At 36.3% G+C, this 25,503-nt stretch overlaps 1 protein-coding gene across 5 annotated transcripts in view; it reads right to left on the bottom strand.

Moving 5' to 3' along the window:
- The window catches only part of ppp1r9bb (protein phosphatase 1, regulatory subunit 9Bb), a 76,984-nt gene that overhangs the window by 17,904 nt on the left and 33,577 nt on the right, over positions 1 to 25,503 (bottom strand). For 4 of the 5 annotated variants that reach the window (XM_087275916.1, XM_087275918.1, XM_087275917.1 and 1 more), the window contains 6 exons: positions 14,616 to 14,748; positions 9,576 to 9,696; positions 9,381 to 9,485; positions 3,350 to 3,485; positions 1,223 to 1,372; positions 146 to 199 (listed from right to left, as the gene is read on the bottom strand). In XM_087275916.1, coding sequence (XP_087132042.1) covers positions 146 to 199; positions 1,223 to 1,372; positions 3,350 to 3,485; positions 9,381 to 9,485; positions 9,576 to 9,696; positions 14,616 to 14,748 — 699 coding nt within the window. Of the gene's footprint in view, positions 1 to 145; positions 200 to 1,222; positions 2,791 to 3,027; positions 3,486 to 9,380; positions 9,486 to 9,575; positions 9,697 to 14,615; positions 14,749 to 25,503 lie in introns of those variants that run through there. The other variant, XR_015503884.1, reaches the window with a different exon arrangement.

Below are 25,503 nucleotides of genomic sequence, written 5' to 3'. Positions count from 1 at the left end.
CATTTTAAATTCCAAATGAAATCATGCAGGTTTAGAAAATATGTGCGTATAATTCAAAGAACATGTCCAAAGTATCTGTCAAGACCATAGACTTTAAAAGGTCAAGATGTATGATGATCCGTTTGATAGAAAAGTGTGCTCATACCTTCCTCTTGAGCTGTTGGATTTCAGCCTGGGTCACAGCATGTTTGATCTGCAACTGTGTCAAAATAGTAAACAGGTTAAAGAACATCACTAAATCTGCTGTTCTGCAAAAACAGATAAAGAGGACTTTCATTAGAAAGACATAAGCATACATCTTCATCCACAGTGGTTATAAAGAACTTCATTATTTAGTTTAAACTTCATTAACTGATCCAAACGAAATGTTTTCTAAGTTATGTTTAAGCAGAAGGTATTCTAGTTTTAATTCACAATGCTTCATGAATAGTTGCCAGCTTGTCCCTTTCTTTAATATCAGCTGACAAATTGAAAAGGGAAATGTTTTGCCCTTTTAACAAAATGTAAAATAGGTCTCAGATGTCCCTAGAGTATGAATGTGATGTTTCAGCTCAAAATACCCCATAGATAATGTTTATTAAATCTTTAAAATTGCCCCTTTTAGTGCCAAATTGTGCTGTTTTGGTGACTGTCGCTTTAAATTCAAATAAGTTTGTGCTCACAGCCCGCTTTTTCAAAAGGGGGCGGAGCCATAAATGCCTACGTGTCAACATAGTGGCAGATTCAAAAACAAGACTTAATATGCTAATGATTGTGATAATGGGCGGGGCTTTCGCCCTATGATGACAAAGTTAGAATGTCAATCAAAGCGTTTCTGCAGACTGTTTCTATTAAGTGTGATTATCAAAAATAAAACAAATACTTTTACCATTAGATGCTGGTTATTTTCACAGACTGGTGCCACACAATTGTGTTTAAACCGCTTATAAAAGTGATTTTTGCATAATAGTTCCCCTTTAAAGTACGTTTGCACAGGTAAATGACTACACTATGTGTGATATCAACAGAAACCAACATACATCGTCTTAGAAAGTCAAATTAAAGCACTTTTCAAGCACTTTCCATGTATATACAAACATCAGATGTTAAAGGTTTTATGTAATGAATATAACTATCTGGAGTTTGTGCTTCCAAACAGTGTTTTAAAATGCATTTCAATCTATCATATATGAGATATATTACAATATAATTGTTTTTTTTTTTTCACAACTTTGTGTCTTACTTCTTTATATTTGTGGGCAAGCTTCTCAGGGTCCACTTCTACAGGTGAAAGCATGTCTTCGTTCTCAGCCAGGTCGAACACCTCTATGGCACTGGGGTATGTGGGGCTCATTTCATCTTCTTCCTCTTCATCCGTGCCATAATCACCCGGCTAGAAGGGAAGATCAGGGTTAAAAACCTATTGTGAATTCTACACAGTAATTCAAATGTTCATTGGTTCATTGGCAAATTCATGTTCATTAACACTCTTTTGATCTTTTAAAAAAAAAAATAAGGCCACAGATATTGGTATTTACACAAAACAGTGATTAAAAGATATGAATACTAAAGTAAAAAACACTTTCAGTTTCTTAGAATGAATTTAAAGGAAAAGTTCACCCAAAAATGATAATTCACACATTATTTACTCACCTTCAAGTGTTTTTAAACATTTATTAGTTTCTCCTATTGAACACAAAAGAAGATATTTTGATAAAACTGAAAACCTGTAACCACTGACTTCCAATGTACTTTTCCCTACAATGAAGGTCAATGATTACAGGTTTTCAGCTTTCATTAAATGTCTTCTTTTGTGTTTAACAGAAGAAACTCAATCAGGTTTGAAACAAGGGGGAGTAAATGATGACATTTTGCACTGCAAAAAAAAAGCTTTTCTTACTTAGATTTTTTGTCTTGTTTCTAGTCCAAATATCTAAAAGTTCTTGAATCAAGAAGCATTTTCTAGACAAGCAAAACATATTGTCTTGTTTTGAGAAATAATATGCCAAAATTAAGTGAGTTTTTCCTTAAATCAAGCTAAATAATCTGCCAATGGGGTAAGCAAAATAATCTTATCACAAATTGAAAAACAAGATTATTTTGCTTACCCCATTGGTAGATTATTTTGCTTGATCAGAGGAAAAACTCACTTTATTTTGGCATATTATTTATTAAAACAAGACAATATGTTTTGCTTGTCTAGAAAGTGCTTCTTGATTTAAGAATTTGTAGATATTTGGACTAGAAACAAGACAAAAAATCCAAGAAAGAAAAGCATTTTTTGCAGTGTAATTTTAGTGTGAACTATCCCTTTAAGTTTACATTTATTGCTTAAATACCATACAAAGTTCAGTATCAAGCAAATAAATTTGTTAACTCTAAAGAAGAACTATGTCTGTTCATACAGATCCACAAAAATGATTAGAAACACTGTGTTATATATGCCAAGCCAGTTGTTGGCGATGTTTCATAACACAGAAACGTACGAGCCTAGTAGCCACTGAAGTAATATCGTGTTTGACAGACTGTATTAAAGACAAAATAAGACTTTGTATAGACTTTGTATATTCACTAGCGAAAAAAACTGTTAATCAGATGGTCTGCGTGACAATAAAGAATGAGCCTCCTCCATTAGGTCTCTTTACTTTTTTTTACTTTTACTCTTTACTCCTTTACTTTCGTGGATAAGGAAACGGTGTTGTACACACTCCAGTGAAGACATCCATTAGCCTATATGTTTATTTTATTGTTTTTTTAACGCAAAGATTTGTTTCAAAACTATTTCTAAAGTCAGTTCTAATTTCCAGCAAACTAATAAATGAACAATAATAACAAAGTGTGGTCAAAACACGTCCTATACTTATGCCCCATATAGTGATGCAAACATCTCCAAAACAAATTTATTAAAACAAATATAAATATGCATATAATAAATAATACAGCTAATAATAATAACATTATACAAATGCAAATTTGAAAAAGTCCCCTGAGATGAGGCATGCAGGTAGTGTTTTTTATATTTAGGTAGAAAACTATCTTTTTTGTAACTTTTTAATCCTTTATTTTTTCAGATGTAAAGATATTTGTGTATTGCTGTACATCCTATGTGTGTTAAGCAATGTGTACGCGTTTGGACCTGCATAGGCGCATAACTAACGCGCTCTGCGCTAGACTTTATTTATTAGACTTTTATTTGGTCAATGTCGCAGACTATTTCAGTTCCTCAAAATAGCAACATGCCAGCAATTGTGCCTTAACACACCTTTTTAGACAAGCACACACATTAGTCCAAAAAGTGGCACAAATGAATTAGCTATTTAAACACCATGACCTAAAACGTGAAAATTAGGGTTGCGAAGATGTGTCAAACCTCTTCCTCATCGCCCATGTAGTTTCGATATCGTTGTTCCATCATCTCCCGCTGCCAGCGCTCCTGCTCAAGGGTCTGCTGGATGAGCTGGGCCACTTCACTTTGCTCTCCCGGCTTTTCTCTGCCAATAATAAACCTGAAAAAAGAGAGGTTTATCACACACCTTAATGTAGCATAAAGCCTTTATTTCTGAGCTCATAACCATAGATTTGGTTCCCAAGAAATGCACCTGAATTAGTTGAATGAAATTAACCTTTCTAGACATCCCAACTCACATAAATCAAAGTGACTAAACATATTAAACTAAACTTTGTAAAACTTAAAAACATTTAGTTAAGAATGTGTGTTTTTTAAATCAGAGATGATAAAAATGCATTATTTATGGTGATTCAACAAGATTTATCATTGAATACTGTTGATACGGCTCTTATAGATCCTTCTATGCTTGTCTTTCTCTCCTCCTTTTTTATCAATCCTCAATTTCCTCCCTTTTCATTGCTCTTCTGCTGTGCGTGTCTGCTCCACCCAGTGTCTGGCTTCATAAACCCTCTCCTTGTTCTGGCATCCCCTGTTAACACTCATCCATCATAATGAAATGTACTATTCTTCTCGTCTAAATACAATCTTTGTAACACATAATTACAACTGTAACAATAACCCCATTGGCTGAATGCTGAATGAAGGCAGAGGGGGAGGCATATTTCATATCAGAAGGCAATGAACCAGAGTCAATCTTTATAAAAAATGAAGTTTAAAGGGCACCTAGGTTACCCCTTTTTTCAGATTTAATATAAGTCTTTTGCATCTCTTGAATGTGTATATAAAGTTTCAGATCAAAATACCCATCAGATTTTTCATTATACCTTTTACAAGATGCTGTTTTATACTGATTTCCAGCAGGGGGTGGTTTTGTCGTACTGCGCCTTTAAGACGTTTCTTTCCCGCCCACTGTTTCTACATGCCTCCTCCCTCAGCTGCGTCAGACAACAGACAGACTTAAAGGAAGAAGGTCTCACGTAGCGTTTGTGAGATACTACAGTAAGAACTAACCTTTACTAATCAGTATTGTGAAGTTGCATTGATGAGTCACACACAATATCGTCGCGCGCGCGCACACACACACACACACACACACACACACACACGCACGCACGCAGGTAGGCAGACAGACAGAGCGTGCTTAGCTTAGTTAAGGCTAACCTCAAGTACTATGTGGATATCTGTTATGCTAATGTACAAAATAAACCTGATTTAACTTCCACAAACCGGGATTGAAGCGTCTTCTTTTATAATTGTTCTGACACGCGGCTGTGCTGATGAAGTAAAGCTGAAGTAAAACGCTGTAATTAATTACACACATACTCTGTTTAAAATCACTTTAAACATGTGAAACTTACTCTTAATCACATTTGATGATGATTGCTGATCCTAGCGAACAGAACAGACCTTTTATTCCCGGTTGCTTTGCGTATGTCTGCCTGGTCTTGTTGACATATACACGCGACTACCGGAACATGTTAATGCGCGCAGCTGTCAATCAATTCAGTGGGCGGGGGGATCGCAGACCCACGTAATGGTGCGATCGATTTGAAAACAGCTCCAATTGGCCGACCCTTTTTTTGTAGTTAAATTGAAAAAAAAGGACTGGGTGTGTTCATATCACCCCAGTAAGACGGTCTATACACTATACCAACACACAGATCTGTCCAAACAGCTTGAAAAGTAGATTTTTTTTACCATAGGTGCCCTTTAAGTTTACACTGAAATGTTCTTTTCACCAAGTTATGGACGTCTAGACAGATTTGCAAAGCTAACACAAAAACATGAGGCTAAATAAATATAAATCTGTGATGGACTTGTATTTATTACTGCCTTCATGTACTTCTACACTTTTAACAGCGGTTAGTTGACTTTACTTAAAAAAAAATCGTAAATATATAATTAAGTCATAGAAAAATGATACAAATTAAGTCAACTTAACAGTTATAAGTTAGAGCAGGTTTACTTTTTTTTCAAATTACAGTAAATTATAGCTTTTTACAATGTAGTAATTCCCTTACAAATTTAAGAGCTATATTAAAATAATAATTGTGATATTAATATTTATGATTTGTCCAAGTGATCTAAATTGTCTCCAACCTTTTTCATAGAATGAACTGTTTTTTTTATGTTGATTATATGCAGCCCGGAGCAATATGGGATGAGGACAAAACCATATTTCTGATAAGAATCACCATATTTTTAGTTTAAGACAGCTTTCTTTTTCCTCCTTTTTGTTTCTTTTCCCTGAATTTAGCTGAATTTTGATATGGATCCATTTGAAATGATGCCATATGTATTTGGATATATGCTTTTTAAAGAGGAAATGCACAAAAAAATAATACAGCGGAATTGCAAATAGTAATTTCGGTGGCATTTACATATTTTTGTTTTAAAATTACAATCAAAACGATAACTGTGATGATCATCAGGGATCTAGCCTGTGCAGATTGTTGGTAATCAAACAGTATCGCATAGAACTACAAATCCTCAATTATGTGGACTACAAGATCCAGTCATGCACTGCACACACACCGCTTCCAAATCCTGGCTGATTGCTAGCAGCTGAAACTGCTCAAAGACTGATTAGTTGGACTATTTATACAGCATACTAAAGCTGCGGTCACACTGGACTTTTCTTTCCATAGATTTCCATTCATACACACACAAATGCAGACCGGAAACGCAAGCTTGTGCGACAAGTTTCACAGTTAGCTCCATTGGAAAATTCAAGCTTGGTGAACTCTGACCTGCTAAATCGCATCATATGATTGCATGAGATCAATTGAGGATCAAAACATGACCTCTCTGGACAGGAATTTAAAACAAGGACCAATTGCAGAGCTTTTCGCAGAGCTGTACAACAGAGTTTCACACGCACAAACTCTACTGTGACCGCAGTATCTCACACGGATATTGTGAACACTACGATGTTGTTTTCTTTGCCTTGTCTTGCCGTGTTTTTGACCTTTGTTTTGTTTGTTTATTTCTGTCTGCTGCCTGCCTTTTGACCATCTGCCTGTGTATTTGATTACGGCTCTGAATTCGCCCACATACATCCGTTTGCTCCTGATTGTGACCGTTGCTTGCCTGACCATTCTCAATAAACCTGCATTTGGATCCGCACCCCTGTTGTCAACGTCACTTCACATTACAATAACCAAAGGACAGGCATTTGATTCACAGTGAGTGATTTACTTCATTAAAGTATTGAGCTCTTATAATCAAAAAGTTTAATCATTCTTGGCTGCCACATGAATAATGGGAAAAGTTTTTTTCACTACAATTAAATATTAATTATTATCAATACAAATTAGCTTCCGGCATAGTTTTTTAATTAACAGCCCTAATTTCCAGCTTTTATCAGCAATAATTAAAGCACTCTGGTATTAATCATGTGTGCTCAATTCATAAATACAGTCATTGTGACATTTACTGAAAGTAGCATTTGATTAATTTGTCATTACTTGTGCCTACACTGATAAGTATATTTCACTGAATAACATCCATTGAAATGCAGTAATGCCTGCAGATTAGATCACAGTAAATATTAAAGGTTAGAAATTGGAATGAGAGTTGTAAATTAAATTAAAATATGTGACATCTGTCACAGTAGTTTCCAGCTATCGGAGAGTTTACTCATTGTTTAAGCAAGCAGCTTCATACGGTCCCAGCTACGTAAAGTACAGTGCTCCTGTTTCTGCATTCAAAAAATTATTTTATGGAGAGTCAGCCTAAGCGAAAAGTACCCGGATGACCAACTACTTCAGGTAAATTTCTGATGTGCGCATCCAATGGATTTTTGGATATGGCTGCATGGGAGAATTTATGAATGGGAGTAAAACGACACAACAGGCGTGGTTAGGTCATGTGATAATGATAATGGTGGATGAAGTACATCTGAATTCATACTATTCACATTCATACTATAACCTACTTTTCTAACAGTTGTGAAGTACACTCACTGGCCACTTTATTAGGTACACTTTTCAAACTGCTCGTTAACGCAAATTTCTGATTAGCCTATCACATCTCAGCAAGTCAATGCATTTAGACCGACCATCAGACTGAGGAAGAAAGGTGATTTAAGTGACTTTGAATGGTTGTTGGTGCCAGATTGGCTGGTTTGAGTATTTCAGGAACTGCTGATCTACTGGGATTGTCCTGCACTCAAAAGACTCAATGGACCCTTCGCTAAGCCCCGCCCTCCTTAGTTACTGTTGCTACGCCTGTCAAGCTTTCGTGCCTGGCACAATGTACAGTAAGTTACCTATTACTGTCAGTATGTTTGTATGCTCTTTATAAATTAATGAAAAACAGCTGCTGGTAAAGTATATTGATCGCAAGTGCTCAATTTGTGATCATATCTTGGTTTTGTTCTGTTGCTTGTAAATTTAAATATTCGTAGTTTGAAATAAGATGGAAATATGAAGTTCAGTAAAGTTGGAAAAAGATTAGCAGATTTGTATTTTCCGGATTAATAACTCATGTCATTATGACCTATTCACTATTAGTATGACTAAGTTACTAAGGTTATGGCGAAGGCTTAAACGGAGCATTACTCATAATATCAAGCGTAAAAAAAAGGAATAAGACAGCTGGGAAACATAACCAGCTTTGTGTTTTTGTAGGAAACACAGTTTAGATCTGTATAGGGTAAGAGGTGTGTGAGTTCTTGCCGCCGGTCTATCACTGAATGTGTCAGGAATATCAAAACAAAACCAGCTTAGCTCCGCATCTTTATCGCTTCTCACACAGCTTGATCCACACTGGCATTTCTCCTCTTGGGTTTTAGGTATTGAAAAGGGAAATTCCCGTCCAAACTTTAAAGATACCGGGTATCAGATTTGCACAATCCATAATTTGCACTCGCTCGAAAGCTTGACAGAGCCCTGCGTGTAGCTACAGTTGCTAAACCACGATTGGTGGGTGGCAATTTTTGAGCGTGGTTTAGCGTAGGGTCAATTAACCACTCATTACAACCGAGGTATGCAGAAGAGCATCTCTGAATGCACAACACGTCGAACCTTGAGGCGGATGGGCTACAGCAGCAGAAGACCACACCGGGTGCCACTTCTGTCAGCTAAGAACAAGAAACTGAGGCAACAATTCACACAGAGTCACCAAAATTAAGCAATAGAAGATTGGAAAAGCGTTGCCTGATCTGATAAGTCTTGATTTCTGCTGTGACATTCGGATGGTTGGGTCAGAATTTGGCGTCAACAACATGAAAGCATGGATCCATCCTGCCATGCATCAACGGTTCAGGCTGGTGGTGTTGGTGTAATGGTGTTGGGATATTTTCTAGGCACACTTTGGGCACATTACCAATTGAGCATTGTGTCAACGCCCCAGCCTACCTGAGTATTGTTGCTGACCATGTCCATCCCTTTATGACCACAGTGTACTCATCTTCTGACTCATCATCTACTTCTAGCAGGGTAACGCACCGTGTCATAAAGTGCGAATCATCTCAGACTGGTTTCTTGAACATGACAATGAGTTCATTGGACTCAAATGGCCTCCACAGTCACCAAATCTCAGTCCAATAGAGCACCTTTAGGATGTGGTAGAATGGCAAATTTGCATCATGGATGTGCAGCCGACAAATCTGCAGCAACTGAGTGATGCTATCATGTCAATATGGACCACAATTTCTGAGGAATATTTCCAGTACCTTGTTGAATCTATGCCACAAAGGATTAAGGCAGTTCTAAAGACAAAATGAGGTCCAACCCTGTACTAGTAAGGTGTACCTAATAAAGTGGCCAGTGAGCGTGAGTTTAAATTCAAATGTAGTACCAAATGAATAGACTTTTCAAACTCTTTACATTAAAGAACGATGTTACAAACTGTGAATAAAATATTTAAAAAAAACAAAATATATGATTGAATAAGTTCAAGGACGCAGTAGTGATTGTAGATATGATGACAGAGTGTATATAAAAAGTTAGGAATTCACAGTGGTCTCCATCTAGCCATCTGAACTTACCGAACGGTCCCGGATGTGTTTCTCAGAACAGATGCTGCAAAACTTTGAGTTACACCAACCAGGCTTGTTCCATCCACCTCCACAATCAAATCATTCACTTGTATCCTGAATGGGAAAAATAAGCAGCATGACATTGAGAAATGACCTCAGACAATCAAGTCAAAAATGATTCTGTGAAATATGCATAACATCGACCTGCCATCCCGATGAGCAGCTCCTCCGTCTGTGACGGTCTTTACGAATATGCCAAGCTTCTCCAGGCCCATGTCAGCTCCAGCACCCATGCCAATAATACTGATTCCCAAACCCTCATTGTCTGTTGATGGACATAAAAAAATTTGTAATTCATTTACAATACTGCTTGCAATAATGCCGAAGACTATTTGTTCAATTCAAAATCCATCTTAAAAACATATATTATTGCTTTATCTTTTCAACACTAACAATCCTGTATTTTTTTGGCAGAAAAGTATGATTGTGTACTATAAACTATATTAAGTTGACAATGTAGTTTCCCAGGGATGGGTTGCAGCTGGAAGGGCATCCACTGCGTAAAACATGAGCTGGATAAGTTGGCGGTTCATTCCACGGTGGTGACCCCGGATTAATAAGGGAACTAAGCTGAAAAGAAAATGAATGAATGAATGTTGATATGGTAAAGTTCATTACACCACAAGAACAACAAAAGGGTAAACAAACATAGCACTAAAAATATACCCATTTTCGATAATTAGGCTGGCTTGTGTAGCAAGCCAGACTATTGTTATCCTATTTTTCTTCTAAGACTAAAAATTAAACTCTATCTCCTCCTAGAGCTTTCGAGCTATGACCACCAAACTGACACCAGACCTCCAAACTGGTCTGACTCGGGTTGCTATATCTTTTCGGACTGATCCGACTTTCGGTTTTCCGAAAAATGTCCCGGGACCGTTGGAAAAATCCCATTGACTTAACATTGCACCAAACTTGGTGGCCTCATAACTCTGCATCAGACTGTCCTACAGACTTCTAGCTGGGCTCATTTTACTTAGACTAGCTAACTGCCAATAACTGATGAGCTTTTGACTTTCTGGCCACACCCTAGCAACCACTTTTGGGACCCTTGAAACTGTCCCATAGACTTCCACTGCATAGATCTATCTATCTATCATGCTAGTAACATGCTAATTTATGCTAGAATCATGCTTGTTACATGCTAATTTGTGCTAGACTTTTGCTAGTAACATGCTGATTCATGCTAGAATCATGCTAGTAACATGCTAATTCATGCTAGAATCATGCTAGTAACATGCTAATTCATGCTAGAATCATACTAGTAACATGCTAATTCATGCTAGAATCATGCTTGTTACATGCTAATTTGTGCTAGAATTTTGCTAGTAACATGCTGATTCATGCTAGAATCATGCTAGTAACATGCTAATTCATGCTAGAATCATACTAGTAACATGCTAATTCATGCTAGAATCATGCTAGTAACATGCTAATTCATACTAGAATCATGCTAGTAACATGCTAATTTATGCTAGAATCATGCTAATTCATGCTAGAATCATGCTAGTAACATGCTAATTCATACTAGAATCATGCTAGTAACATTCTAATTTATGCTAGAATCATGCTAATTCATGCTAGAATCATGCTAGTAACATGCTTATTCACACTAGAATCATGCAAGTAACATGCTAATTCATACTAGAGTCATGGTACTAACATGCTAATTTATGCTAGAATCATGCTTGTAACATGGTAATCTATCTATCTATCTATCTATCTATCTATCTATCTATCTATCTATCTATCTATCTATCTATCTATCTATCTATCTATCTATCTATCTATCTATCTATCTATCTATCTATCTATCTATCTATCTATCATCTATCTATCTATCTATCTATCTATCTATCTATCTATCTATCTATCTACCCACTTACCTCACCCACCCACCCATCCATCCAACCATCCATCCATCCATCCATCCATCCATCCATCCATCCATCCATCCATCCATCCATCCATCCATCCATCCATCCATCCATCCATCATCTATCTATCTATCTATCTATCTATCTATCTATCTATCTATCTATCTATCTATCTATCTATCTATCTATCTATCTATCTATCTATCTATCTATCTATCTATCTATCTATCTATCTATCTATCTATCTATCTATCTTTTCATACTTTTTAAAACGGTTTAAACTAAATAAACTATTACCATCAGGCGTTCACAAGCCAGCCTCAAAGTTTGTCCTCAAACTTTAAGAATCTAGTTGATTATATTGTTATAATAAACATGTACGATATTGATATCAAAATACTGTAATTATTTATTATTTAATTATTATTTTTAGAACAAACCATTCTGAACGGACTTATAAGCGCAAAAACTACACTATGAGTACTGTCCCAATCAGTATTGCCAGACGTACGATAATTATCGTATTTGTAAGATAATTTCGACCTCTGTACCATGTACGGTCAATAATGAAAAAAATCCAATAGTGTATAATAATTTCAAAATTTTATGACATTTAAAATGAATTTCATTGTAATCTTAGGACTTATTTACTCATGGATCTAGCTGCATCTTGTGTCTAATCTCTGTGAAGAGAACTTGGAGTTATGCACATTTTCTTTCTCACTTACGTTTCATGTTCTCAGCCAATCAACGTGGAGAACGGCTCTCCCTCGTGAGTTAACGTTCCTGCCGTCCGCGTCCGTGCTTAAGTCAGTCATTTTCAGGTTGAGGTTGATCGTTTATGCAATACAGTTTTAAAAAGTAGTGCTGAAAAGGAAGGTGAGAAGGACAGGAGAGTTTGCCCTTGATGTTCTTGTTTTTCCCCATTCTAATGCGTCATGTGAACGTGTTTTTCTTTGAAGTTAATCTTATCAAATCAAAGCCACGAAAATGGCTCATTATAGATACTCTGAATAGGCTTGTGCACACGTCTGTGTGTGTTAAAAATTTGGGAGGATGCACTGCTATCACGCCAACCAGCACTATGTTGCGGTCCATGACGGCATCCGATTTGTACCCCAAAATGAATCCCTTAACATCTGGCAGCACATGCAGGACAGCGACTCGGAGGTGGAGTTTGAACATTTCCACTAGCGTATGCCTATTTTTTTTACGTATTGTGGCAGTTTGCACGTTGTGTCAAAACCTAGTTGTCTAGATAATAGCTGTATACACTCAGTTTGACTCGTGTATGATAATTTTGAAGTTCTGGTATGACACTTTGACATTTCCAATCTGGCAACACTGGTCCAAATCATTTAAAGGAGACATATTATGAAATAAAGACTTTTTCTGTGTTTAAGTGCTATAAATGCCAACCCAGAAAAAGTTTTTGTAAACATTTTTCTGCATCCATACAAAAAAAGAAATGATATTAACACACCTTAATCTGCTTATACACTTATACAAGGCCAGTTTGACACTGTTTCTAAAAGGTGCTCTAACTTAAAACCCAGAACAAGTGTGTCAATTTATATTGTATACAGTATGAATGTTCCCATTGTCTCTTGACTGTATTCACAGACACCAGAGATATTTGATTAGATTATTCTGAAAATCCATGATTCACTCATAATTTTTTTTAATGTTCTTTGAGGACTGGAGAATTGTACTAGTAGTGTAATGTTTTATTTGCAAAAGCAGCACATAAAACACGGCAGTAACATGCTAGTCGACCAGTTTATTCAACTTTACTCCACAGCAAATGTAAAAATGTATCCACTAACCATTCAGAAATGTCCTTTTATGGCTCTTTTCCACTGACTGGTACAGTACGGTACGGTACGGTTCGGGTCGGTACGGGTCACCTTTATCAGGCTTGCGTTTCCATTACCAAGGGTACCCTTTTGGTGGCCGTGGTATACGACAGAAAGTTTTAGTCGACGTAATTTTCGCTCGAGAAAATGTCTACAATAAAGTTGTACGGGTCGTTCACATATCATATGAGAAGCATTTCTTACAAAACAGATGCAATATACAAATAAATCCTAGTGTATAAATGTTTATTACTAACTTTTCTATGAACATGATTTGATTATAACTGCAGATCAATGACAGTGCGAAATAGCCTACTGTAACGTCTGCAGTTATATAAAATAAATACATAAATGTAACATATATGAACACATACAGACCCTTACAGTCTCTGATATGTTATCAATTACAGAAAAACTACACACAACAGACATTTAGTCCTTATTTAGTTTTAAAAACAACACAAAATATAGCCATCAGTCAGTGTAAACCTCTCATCTGTGTGTCAGCAGCACATGTAGCCTCTCTTAGAGAGTCATTCCATCATTCAGAGTTCATAATAGTAATAATAATATATTAGTAGTTAAACATGGTAGTTTGTTTACGTTTACGCTGAAGAAATAATGTGCTCCTTTTTTTTGACTTCACCTTTTTTTCGCGCTTCAATCTCGAGTTTCTCGGTTACTGATAGGATCGGGTTTCAAAAGCACGTCAGTAATCAATAATCACGTTATTATAATCAGCTCAAGAAGTTTGTTATTTCAGATTTAGACGCACGGTTATATGTATATATAATAATGCTGTAATCTCTAGGCTCGTCGGCTATGTATTTTAAACATAACGGTTATTTTGTTTTCATTCTGGCTTGTTGCATAAACTAATAACATATCTCTGTAAACCAATAGCGTTTATTAATCAGGGGTCGCCACAGCGTAATGAACCGCCAACTTATACAGCATATGTTTTATACAGCGGATGCCCTTCCAGCTGTTCTCCATCACTGGGAAACCATAGGAGAAAATGAATAAAGTAACCCAACTTCTGTGTCCGATAGCACCTGCCCTTTTTGCTTTGTGAGCAAAGCTGCGACTGTTGTTGAGTGCATGAAGACTTTATTTCATATGGTATACAAAGTGCAGAGTGTGAATGCACTACTCGTCCTATTTATACTACAAAATGACAGAGAACAGTGCATAAGTAGAGTGCATTTGTTTTCAGACGTACCTAAAGTCTTACACAAAAGATTTATTTACATCTTAAATAATTTGGGGCCTAATTTGTCATATTTTATTGTGTTCTACTCAACTGCAAAAAAAAAATAAATTAAAAATGGAAAAGAAAAAAGAAATCTACTCGCTTGTCCATCCATATTGTCAACCTCAAAGCTTTTCATCCATCAATATATCCATGCATGTATTGATTTTTCTAAGCATCATTCACCGCCTCTCAGTACCTTTCTCCAGCTCGACGGGGAACAGGTCCAGCCTTTCCACACGTTTCTCCAGCTCATACTCAGCAGAAGCAGCCATGGGGTCCACGTCATCATTCCTCCTGTCGTAATCCTCATTGGAATAGGTTGTAAACACCTGGAAATTTGATCATATATTAATGACCACATCAATAGCCAGCTTTAAAGGTTATATTAAAGGTGTTATTTGTACATTTTGGACTGTTCTAAAGCATACAAATATTGTAATATGTTTGCAGATATTTAAAGGTCCAATGAAGTGCTTTGAAATGTACATTTTTCATTTGCCGTTTGACGTAATATAATTGAAAAATGAAAAGCGGGTTGGACATAGAGTAGCTCCTCCACTTTTAAAAAACAGCCAGTAGCGTTTCGTTTTTATCACAGCTCTGCCAGTGAGAGTGGTTGAGCTCAAGCACATCAAATGAAGAGCAAATGAAAAGCGCCTTAAAAGGGGGCGGAGCATGTCTGAACTATAGACAAATTACCAGGTTTGTAAACATTCAGGATGTGCGCGCAGGGAGGTCTTAGAAAAAAACGGGAGTGCTAGCATTTACATCGAGGGAATGACATCCGATGTGGTCCATAGTTTGTTGTTGTCTTAGAAATAAGATATATTGATTACATATTATATATATTATTTACATAATGCTTTCAGCGTATTATAACAGCTTGTCACCCAGTGATAAGCACAGTGATTCGGCAAAATTAACGTTAAAGTGAGCGGCGTTCATCTGAAGGGTCCATTGGCGATAGTACTCTCCCAATGGATATTGGATAAGACAAAATGGCCAAGCATACAGCCCAAAATATACAATCTCATTGAAGCTCCAAGTGATTTTACAACAGAGAAGTTAAAGGCCTACAAGTCTTTGGATGCCAACGATGTTGTTCTGTGTGGTCACGTGCAAGAAATAATGCTCCATGATTACCAGATTTAACACTATATAGGGCTAAAAACCGAGGTTCTGCCTAGCCAAAGACAAGGAATGAAGACGGAACTGTAAAAGGCCTGGATAATCATCAACAAGCAAAACAACTGCATTCTGACAGTGAACTACACCTGTACGACAGGGAACTTACACATGAAGGTATGTTTGGATTTATATCTGCACATTTGGACTTTCTCCTTAATAACATAATTTCATAATAGTATTATTTGCGAAATCTAAATAGCGAAATCATATTAGCAGCCAATGACTATCAAAGTACAACATTGTTCACAGTCAAATAAACAGTGTTAATGTTGTTTTCAAGTCACACTTGCAGGTTATTTCAGACAATAACCTGCAAGTGTTATTCTTGCACATTTATTTACACGTTTGCATTACTTAGGGCAGGAAAGAGACAGGCTGCACTGGTAAGCAGTATCTTCATAATATGTGTCTTCACAAGTGAAGGCATTATCTACACACAATATGAATTCCCAATTAGAAAAATACTACAAACAATAAAATAGTTTTCATAAAAATACTTAAATAATAGACAAATCCAAATGCCCGACACAAGCGGGCTGCATTCCAGACCAGATCAGCTCGATGAAGTATAATGACTCTGATACCGCCTATAGACCCATTTAGCAACTTGAGAGCATCTGTCTTATTAAAGAAGCATAACCGATTTAAAAAATCAAGAGTGTGATGTAACTGATGTGTTTTATGTTGTAGAATAAAATATGAAAGCATGTTGAGTTTGTGGTAACCACAAACCTTATTTTAGCCATTTTAAACCGAAATCCCATTCAAAATACCTATTAACTTTGGGACGAGGGAACCGGAACTGCTAAAATGCTAACTCGCTAATGGGTTTTTGCATACAAATTGACGTCTTGGTCAGTGTAACTCCACCCACTGCCAGATTACCCAATTATATTTCAGCACCTGGGGTTCCTTGGCCACATCCAGACGACAGTAGCAGCCTCCAAAATTCACACAAGGTGTTTTTTAATTAGCAACTAATATACATATTACAGATGTAAACACTAGCTCAGCAGCTTATACATTTTAGCCTTGATCATCATGTTGCTCGCTTCTGTTGGTGTCATCAATCTGACAACGTGGGTTTGCGATTAGTCGAAGCGGCTGGGTGAAAAGAAAAACCTCTCCAATATTTTGAATTTGGACTGCAATACTTAGTTTAACCACTAGGTGTCAACCACACATACTGGAGCTTCAACTATATGCTGCTTATTAATTCAATTCACTGCAATATTTAGCAAAAGAAATGAAAACACAGGCTCAAATTGATGCAGTAAAACCGATGCTGTTCATATTACCATTTACAAAAATGCTGAGGAAGCTTCTGGAGCTGAAATTCAGATATGGTACAAGGTTTTTGGTTTCTGGCAGACATTAAATCTATCGAAAAAGACAGAGAGGTATCTGAACAGTGTAGATTCTGAAAAGGAGGGGTTTAGAGAGACTGTGTCCTTGAAAGACTATGGGAAAATGGTGTTTCTGTGTGCGTGTCTGTGTTTTTGACCTTGAATGGATGTAAACATTGTTGGAGATTTTTAAAACGCTCTTAGGAATCCTTAAAAGGGTCAAGATTGCCTCATCACAGCAGGAATGCAATAATGGTCACCTATTTGCAACAACTCGTCTTTTCAATATCGCTCACAAATGTCAAATGTTGGTTTAGCAACAAATGTTTGCAATTTAAAGTTACTCATTGTCTAATTCTCACACAAGACTCGCTTCAAAATCGCAAAACATACAGTTAAAAGAAACATTTATTTTAAAAATCACAGTTTTTCCTCACACCATACAAGTACAGAGACCAAAAATATTCTCCAGGACAAAATGAAAAGTTTAAATATTTAGATTAGACCCCGGATGAGAACCCAAATGTATGTTATGTACATCCATGGCAACTCTTATTTGCACCACACTAAGCAATAGTAAAAAACATTTAAATAAATATACAGACTAAGTGCTGCATGCGATTTGATTCTAATCATTACTTTATCTGATGCGCTGGTTGTGGATGGAATTGAAGTGGCTTTCTATTGAAAGCAAAGCTGTGTGGGCAGAGCAGGTGTGCCCACTTCACAGCACTTCTTGAGGCTTCACACTGACAGTTTTATATAATCATTTTACCGTGGGTGCAGCCTGCGCCAACTTGACCTGCTTGAACATACATGTATGTTTTGCATTTGTATGGTCTGTTACTGTAAATACTCTAGATGGCCATGCTTTTTTTGCCCTTTTACCTTTGTATTGCAATAAAAACTTAAAATTTTGAAAAATATTCGGAAATAATTAACTAGCATAATAGGTCTCCATGTTATTTCAAAGACACAGAAATGCTGCTGAATTTGTGAGCATACAATTTGTCAGCACTTTTAAAGTCCCTGTGAAATCCAAATTAAGTTTTTTGTATGTTAGTCTTCAGCATATAATCAGTGTTCATTTCGATGATGAAAATTTTTCCTTATTATTTTTGTGACGAACCAGTTTCTACTGACGAAAACTAGACAAAAACGAAATAAAAATTAAATGATGATGACGACAACTATAATAAACATATTTTGACATTTTAGTTGACTAATAAAAACCAGACGAGAATGTGAACGCTTTAAAATTCCTCTCTGTGAGTTAACACCATACCTGCCAACAGTCCCGTTCTCCTCGAGAGTCTCCCGTATTTCAGACTGATCTCCCGTCACCCTCCCGTTTTGTTATTTTTTTCCTGGAAAACTCCCGTATCTTAACCCCCAACCTCTCTAAATCTCAAGTAGATTAAGTCGACTAAAATCTAAAATTTCGACTGAAATTTGGCTAGGCTGGTCAAGCTGGTTTTAGCTGGTCATCTCCCAGCCTGACCAGCTAAGACCAGGCTGGAAATGGCTGGAAACCAGCCTGGAAATGGCCAAAACCCCTCTAAAACCAGCCTGGTTAACCAGCTAAAACCAGCCAACCAGCCTCGGCTGGTTTAAGCTGTTCTTTTTCAGTAGGGCTATAATGAATTATTGAATTAATATTAGCAAAAATCATTGGTACCTTGTGTATAAAACATATTCCATAAAGACATGTTGTAAGTTTCCTACAGTAAAATAAAACTAGAAGTAAATTAAATTAAATTAAAGTAAAATATTCTGTATAACTAATATATTCTGTAGAGATATGCTTATCCAAAATCTGAATTTGGACAGTTTTAAGGGAGATCTTTATAATATTTCGATTTTTTTAACCCTCAGATTCTAGATTAGTCATATTAGTGAAATAGTTACATATCGGCCAAATGTTTTCCCAGCCTAACAAATCACTCATTTATACATTGTTCGCATGATCTATAAATCCTTTATTAATCTTTTTTTTTTTAAATGACCATTGTGACTGGATTAAGTCCAAGGTCACAAGCAAAATATTTGTATTTGTGATTCATTTTTTAAGCTGTAAATACGTACATCCAAATAGTTTCAGCATCAAACAAAACATTGAATAATTGATCTTTAGTAGCTGTAAATGGCATGTACGTATACCTACACATGGCTGGCAGAATCAGCCGGATATTAGTGAGAAAATATATCCAAGATGGCCGACATACCCAATCAACCATTCATTCAAACCTGTAAATGAGTAACGTGCACAGCATTTTCCTGTGCTAGATTTTTTTACTTTCCGCCCCATCCCTAAAATGACTGTTCTCTTCAGATAATGCAACCAAGCCACCTGTCATATCCCACCAAAAATAAAAAATCCAATCAACTCCAAATCAAGTGCTGCCCTACTTGTTTTTTTCTCCATGCAATATCCTGTACAACTCAGAATGAAACAGACATTACGGAAGTAAAACTGACTGTTAAGTGTGAACGTTGTTATGCAATCAAACAAAAATAAAATCAGACAGTCTTTATTCCCCAAAGCCAGACAACCACCAGCCGCATCCTAAATCCTCATCCCTCAGTTCACCCACTCATGTCCTAACGCAAACAGCCCACTGTTAGCAGCACATCCCACATTACACACACACACCCCGAAGAGAAAAACTGCGCTTTACTGCCATCTGTGCTTCACTTCCACCTGCAAAGCACCCTCTGATGCATCACATACAGCAGCTGAGACCACATGATTCAGCTAGACTGTGTGGCTGGCTTTTTTTTTTCCTGCAGTGCCCGGTGGACACAAACATCGGATTAAGGAGAGAGAGAGGCAGACAGACAGTGGTGTTCCAGTTGTGTGACAGTGCCAGTAGGTCACATCTCTTAACAGATGGTCAGAAATATCCCTCCTCCACTCAAACTGTCCTATCTTTGCCTTTGGTGGACAGTAACTATTTATTTTTTACTTTACTATGGTACTAAAGTAGTTTCTAAGTATTAATATTTTATCAGAGCATTTTTATTTGAAGTCAGGCTCACAGTGTGTGATTATTAATTATATTAATAATTATATTAATGGTCTAATATGATAGCCTTTATGATTATGGATTGTCAAACTGTACACAGCAAAATCAACAGTGTTAATTCCACTCTGAGAGAGTTAATTTTAACACTTTACCGGTGTATATATAATCCACACCCGTCAAATAACATTTTCAAAAGGTGTTAACAATTTATCACTGGGTCAAGAGTGTTTTTTGCTTGTTTTATCAGTAATTATTCGTATACTTTATAAATGCAATACATTATATGCTAGTCATGCATTATAAAACATTTAAACTTAATTATTGTTGGTTCATAGCTAATTAGTTGTATAATAAACCAATACAAAACAAGTGTTTCACATTTCATTTTTAAAGAAAAACTAAATCCCATGCATGTTGATGTGTGAAAACATTTAAAGTGTTAGCCCTTGTAGTCATACAGAAATGTTTTGTTTTAAATAAGTAGTTAAAGCTCTGCCTAAAGCAGAGAAAAAGCATAAAAACATGAACATGATCCTCATGTTAAAGTACGAATGAAATCAAAACTAATCATATGATTTTGTTAGCTCACATTGCTAGTTTTGTGGTAAACAATTGATCTGTGCATGTCATTATTAAGAATTGAGTTTGCTCTTGTAACCTAAAATCTGAAAATGCACTTCCTGTTTGTTTTCAATTAACTTCTCAGACTATGTGTGTCTTGGGTATTGGACGTGGTCAAAGACTATAGAATACATAAGACATGTTACTTGTATAGTTTTAAATGGGAAAAGGGTGAAATATGTGCTTTTAAGCTGCTGTCACACTGGGCATTTCTTCCCATAGACTTCCATTCATACGCACGCGAATGCGTCAGACCGGAAATGCAGGGTCATGAGTACATTTACATTTACATTTGGTCATTTAGCAGACGCTTTTATCCAAAGCGACTTACAAATGAGGACAAGGAAGCAATTTACACAACTATAAGAGCAACAATGAATAAGTGCTATAGGCAAGTTTCAGGTCTGTAAAGTCTAAGAAGGAAAGCATTAGTAATTGTTTTTTTATTTTTTGAGTACAGTTAGTGGTATATCCAGAGAGGCAATTTCAGATTAGGAAGTGAAGTGGAGACTAAAAAGTTGAGTTTTTAGTCGTTTCTTGAAGACAGCGAGTGACTCTGCCGTTCTGATGCAGTTAGGGAGTTCATTCCACCAACTGGGCAGATTGAACGCGAGCGTTCGGGAAAGTGATTTCTTCCCTCTTAGGGATGGAACCACGAGGCGACGTTCATTCACAGAACGCAAGTTTCTGGGGGGCACATAGTGGAGGCACTTGACTAAGTGAAGTTTACTTATAAACTAATTTCAAGAGGGTCATGTGATTATGACTGAACACAGCTGGTTCTGCATTAACTTTGTATGATCCACCAATCAGACGATTCATAACCCACTATAAAGAGCAAGGGTTTCGCACTACAGTCATCTTCGATTTGAAGAATCCCCCCTTCCACCCCTACTCCTCTACCTTTCCCTTCATGAGATTGCACGGTGGCTCAGTGATTAACTCTGTTGCCTCACAGCAAGAATGTCACCGGTTCTAGTCCTTTAACAGGCCGGCTAGCGTTTCTGTGTGAAGTTAACATGTTCTTCCTGTGCTCGCGTGGGTTTCCCTCGGGTTCTCCATTTTCCCCCCACATTCCAAAAACATGCACTACAAGTTAATTGATCAATCTAAATTTACCACTACAGTCAAATGCTCATCCAGCAGCATATCTCTTCATAGAAACCATTTTCTGTCATCAGCTCTTATCTAAAAAAGGGGGAGTTCTCGAGACCTACCTGAGCTCAAAGCTCCTCTCTCACCCTGCAAACCGGAGAGAGCACAAGGCTTAAGGACCTTTTGAGCTCAGGGCTCTCTCCCGGGACAGCATGCCAAACTTGCTTATAATCAATCATCAGCTAAGTGTGAACTCTTGAAATGAACCAACCACACCTGAAACAAACGTTTTTTGGTTTTGTAATCTGTGTGAAACGAACGAGAGGTACAGTCTGTCCTGTCAAATGCACATCGCATGAAAGCAGCAACTACTCAAACGCCGCACAAACTTGTAAACAAAGAGTCGCTGTCATTTCTGGAGGAAATTTTCCTTCAAGAACAAGTTGTGAATTACTTCAGAAGACCAACATGATCTATTGAAGCATTATTCAGAGAATAATAATGTGTGGAACGGCCATAAATGAGGTTGGAGTCCTGATCTCGTTCTTTTCGAGTGTGCATGCACATTAGCTCAGCCAACCTGAAAAGATTTGAACGTTTATAATCTAAGCTTATTTTAATGGGGATTCCAAATATATAATGTCAAGATAAGCTTGGAAAACAAAGTTTTGGAGAATTTGATGTTTCCCCATTTAGACAGAATGCATAAGCAAACTGCCCAAGAGGCGTTTCAAAGATGACCACCGAGTGAAATGACTTGCCTCACTCAAATATTTGCCTGTTGTATAAAATCATTCTTTGTCTGTCATCCCCACCTCTCAGTCAGTTTGTAAACATCAGGAACACCAAACACAGAGCAACACAAGGGGCAGCCCGAGGAGACTGTATTGTCCCACTCCGGAAAAGTACCTTTGGTCAGGGTGCCTTTGCAGTGGAATTCTGTCCCTGGCAGCATCAAAAATATAACCTCATTTAATATATTCAAAAAACATTTAAAAAGCCTGGTTTATAGAGAATCAGACGTGTCATCATTCCGATTAAATTGAAACTAGCATGTTTCCATTTGTGCCCACCATCTTAATGATCTGTTGTTTAAATGTGTTTCAACTATTTTTATCTTTATTACAAAATGTTGGTGTTTTAGCTTAATTTGTAAATATTCTCTTTTAACATCTATATGACAATGTCTATTTTAGTACTTTCTAACTATGTTTGAATGATTTTAGAATTTTTGCATTGTTTTTATTAGGTTGTTCAGGGACAACAGACGAAAAATAGCCTTCGGGCTAATTCTGGTGCATTGGCAGAAATGCTAATTAATGTACACTGTCCCTGCCAAATAAACAAATAAATAAATAAATTAAAGAGACTTTAAATATGTTAACCACCCCCTTACAAACAGAACAGATATGATGAGCATGATGAGTCTGTTAGTTTGTAATAACTTTTCTAAAACCCATTTGCTGATCTTTCAGAATGAAATTCCTACTTTACCACATCCAATCATCTCAGTCGAAAAACAAGCCACGCAAGTCACAGCTTCTAGTTCATGTGAATTATAAACTTTAAAGGCACAAAACTGTTAGATTTGGCTTCAATTATACAGATATTTACTGCAAAAAATACCGGTTAGGGCCATGAAACCCCTTTTTTGGTTCAAGTCTACCTCAAAAAATGCTTCATGATGGGTGTAAATAATGAGTACAATGAATTTTGTATAAGCTATGCCTTTAATTAATTAAAAAAAATTAAACCTTCAACTAGGCAGACAATAACTGTGTTCAAGGTATAACGCGGTTTGGAAGTCAACTTTCTAAAACCGCCCACATTTTCTGTAATACCGTTCCAAAGGAATGTAAGACTTTTTTTATTTATGTTTTATTTATTTTTATTTTTTTAGGACAACAGTATCTCCAGCACAAAAGATATCCAAAGATGCTGTTTAAATGGTAAAGAAATTTGTGTTTTTTTAACAAATGAAGACAGCAGAAGTCAATGATTCATTTGAATTATTCAGACTGATGTTTACCTTTCACTAAATATTTTAAATGGTTCTCAAAATAAAATATATTGTGTTCAAAGGGGGAAAACGTTTTTGTTGTTTTACCCAGACATTTAAAAAGAACATATATTTTAGAGCAGTCATCACAATACCAAGATATTTTTTTCATGGTTATCATACCATCAGAATCTTATATCTACCTTATATATACCTATCTATCTTATATATACCTTCAACCAATTATCCTTATGATATAATAAGAATGTTATGATTCAAAAGAGAGTAAATATGTATTGTCTACATTTTGATGTTACAATATGTTTCAGCACATGTGTTAAGTGCTTAAGCCGATAAACTGTGAGACTAGCCTGTTATTCATAATTTCTAGCTGCATCACAAATATGAGACAAATGCAAAGCTTTTTCAGACCAAATAATTGACCAAGGACTACAGAAAAAGTCATAAGCATCAATTTTTTGAAAATTAGATTTATACATTTACATTAATTGATGTATGTTAGGACGATATTTAGCAGAGAAAGACTATATTTGAAAATCTGGACTCTGGAGAGTTAAAAAATCTTCAAATTTGTTCAAATTCCTTTATTAGCAATGAATATTACTAATCGAAAGTTACATTTTGGTAGATTTACGAAAGAACATATACTAAATGTCTTCATATTGATGAAATTTACTTAATATTCTAATGATTTTTGCATAAAACAAAAATCAATAATAATTTTTCTATGTATATTTGGCTATTCCTAAAAATATACCCATGCAACATACCACTGGTTTTGTGGTCCAGGACTATATACAGTTGAAGTCAGAATTATTAGCACCCCTGAATTATTAGACCGCTTGTTTATTTTTTCCCCAATTTCTGTTTAATGGAGAGAAGATTTTTCCAACAGATTTCTAAACATAATAGTTTTAATAACTCATTTCTAATAACTGATTTGTTTTATCTTTGCCATGATGATAGTAAATATATTGCACTTCATATTTTTCAAGACACTTCTATACAGCTTAAAGTGACATTTAAAGGCTTAACTAGGTTAATTAGGTTAACTAGGCAGGTTAGGGTAATTAGGCAAGTTATTGTATAACGATGGTTTGTTCTGTAGACTATCGAAAAAATATATAGCTTAAAGAGCCTAATAATTTTGTCCCTAAAATGGTGTTTAAAAAATTAAAAACTGCTTTTATTCTAGCCTAAATAAAACAAATAAGACTTTCTCCATAAGAAAAAATATTATCAGACATGCTGTGAAAATTTCCTTGCTTTGTTAAAAATGATTTGGGAAATATTTAAAAAAGAAGAAAAAAAATTTGAAGGGGGCTAATAATTCTGAATTTAACTGTATGCAAAAACTCGGCTGGCAGAAATAACATTATCAAATTCAAGCAGTAAACATCATCAATCTCCTGGTGTTCTCAGGCTTTTTCAGTAATATGGTGAGATACTGTGAAGCAAGCTGGATTTTATCCTAATGATGTGCTGGGATTGAGTGATGAGTGATGGATGAATAACCATTCCAGCTGTTCAAATACAATTTATGTGCACGGCTTATAAACATACACCTCTCTGTTCTAATTAAATATAATGGAAATCGTATTGTTAAAGTGCATTAAAAGCATACTTGAGCTAGCGTATTTGATTTGGGTTAGAAGGTGCACAAGGCTGGAATGTAAAGTAGGGCAAAGCCACCTTGATAATGTTAGTACAGTCACACTTCTAGCCGAGGTGTGAGGAACGTATCCTGTCTCACTCACAGACAGTTCTAGGCTGTCTGCACCTTTTGTG

This window comes from Danio rerio, chromosome 12 (assembly GCF_052040795.2).
Source record: "Danio rerio strain M-AB ecotype USA chromosome 12, GRCz13ab, whole genome shotgun sequence".
Taxonomy (NCBI): domain Eukaryota; kingdom Metazoa; phylum Chordata; class Actinopteri; order Cypriniformes; family Danionidae; genus Danio; species Danio rerio.
Note: the sequence above shows the minus strand (reverse complement) of the source record. Positions and strands in the feature narration are given on the sequence as shown.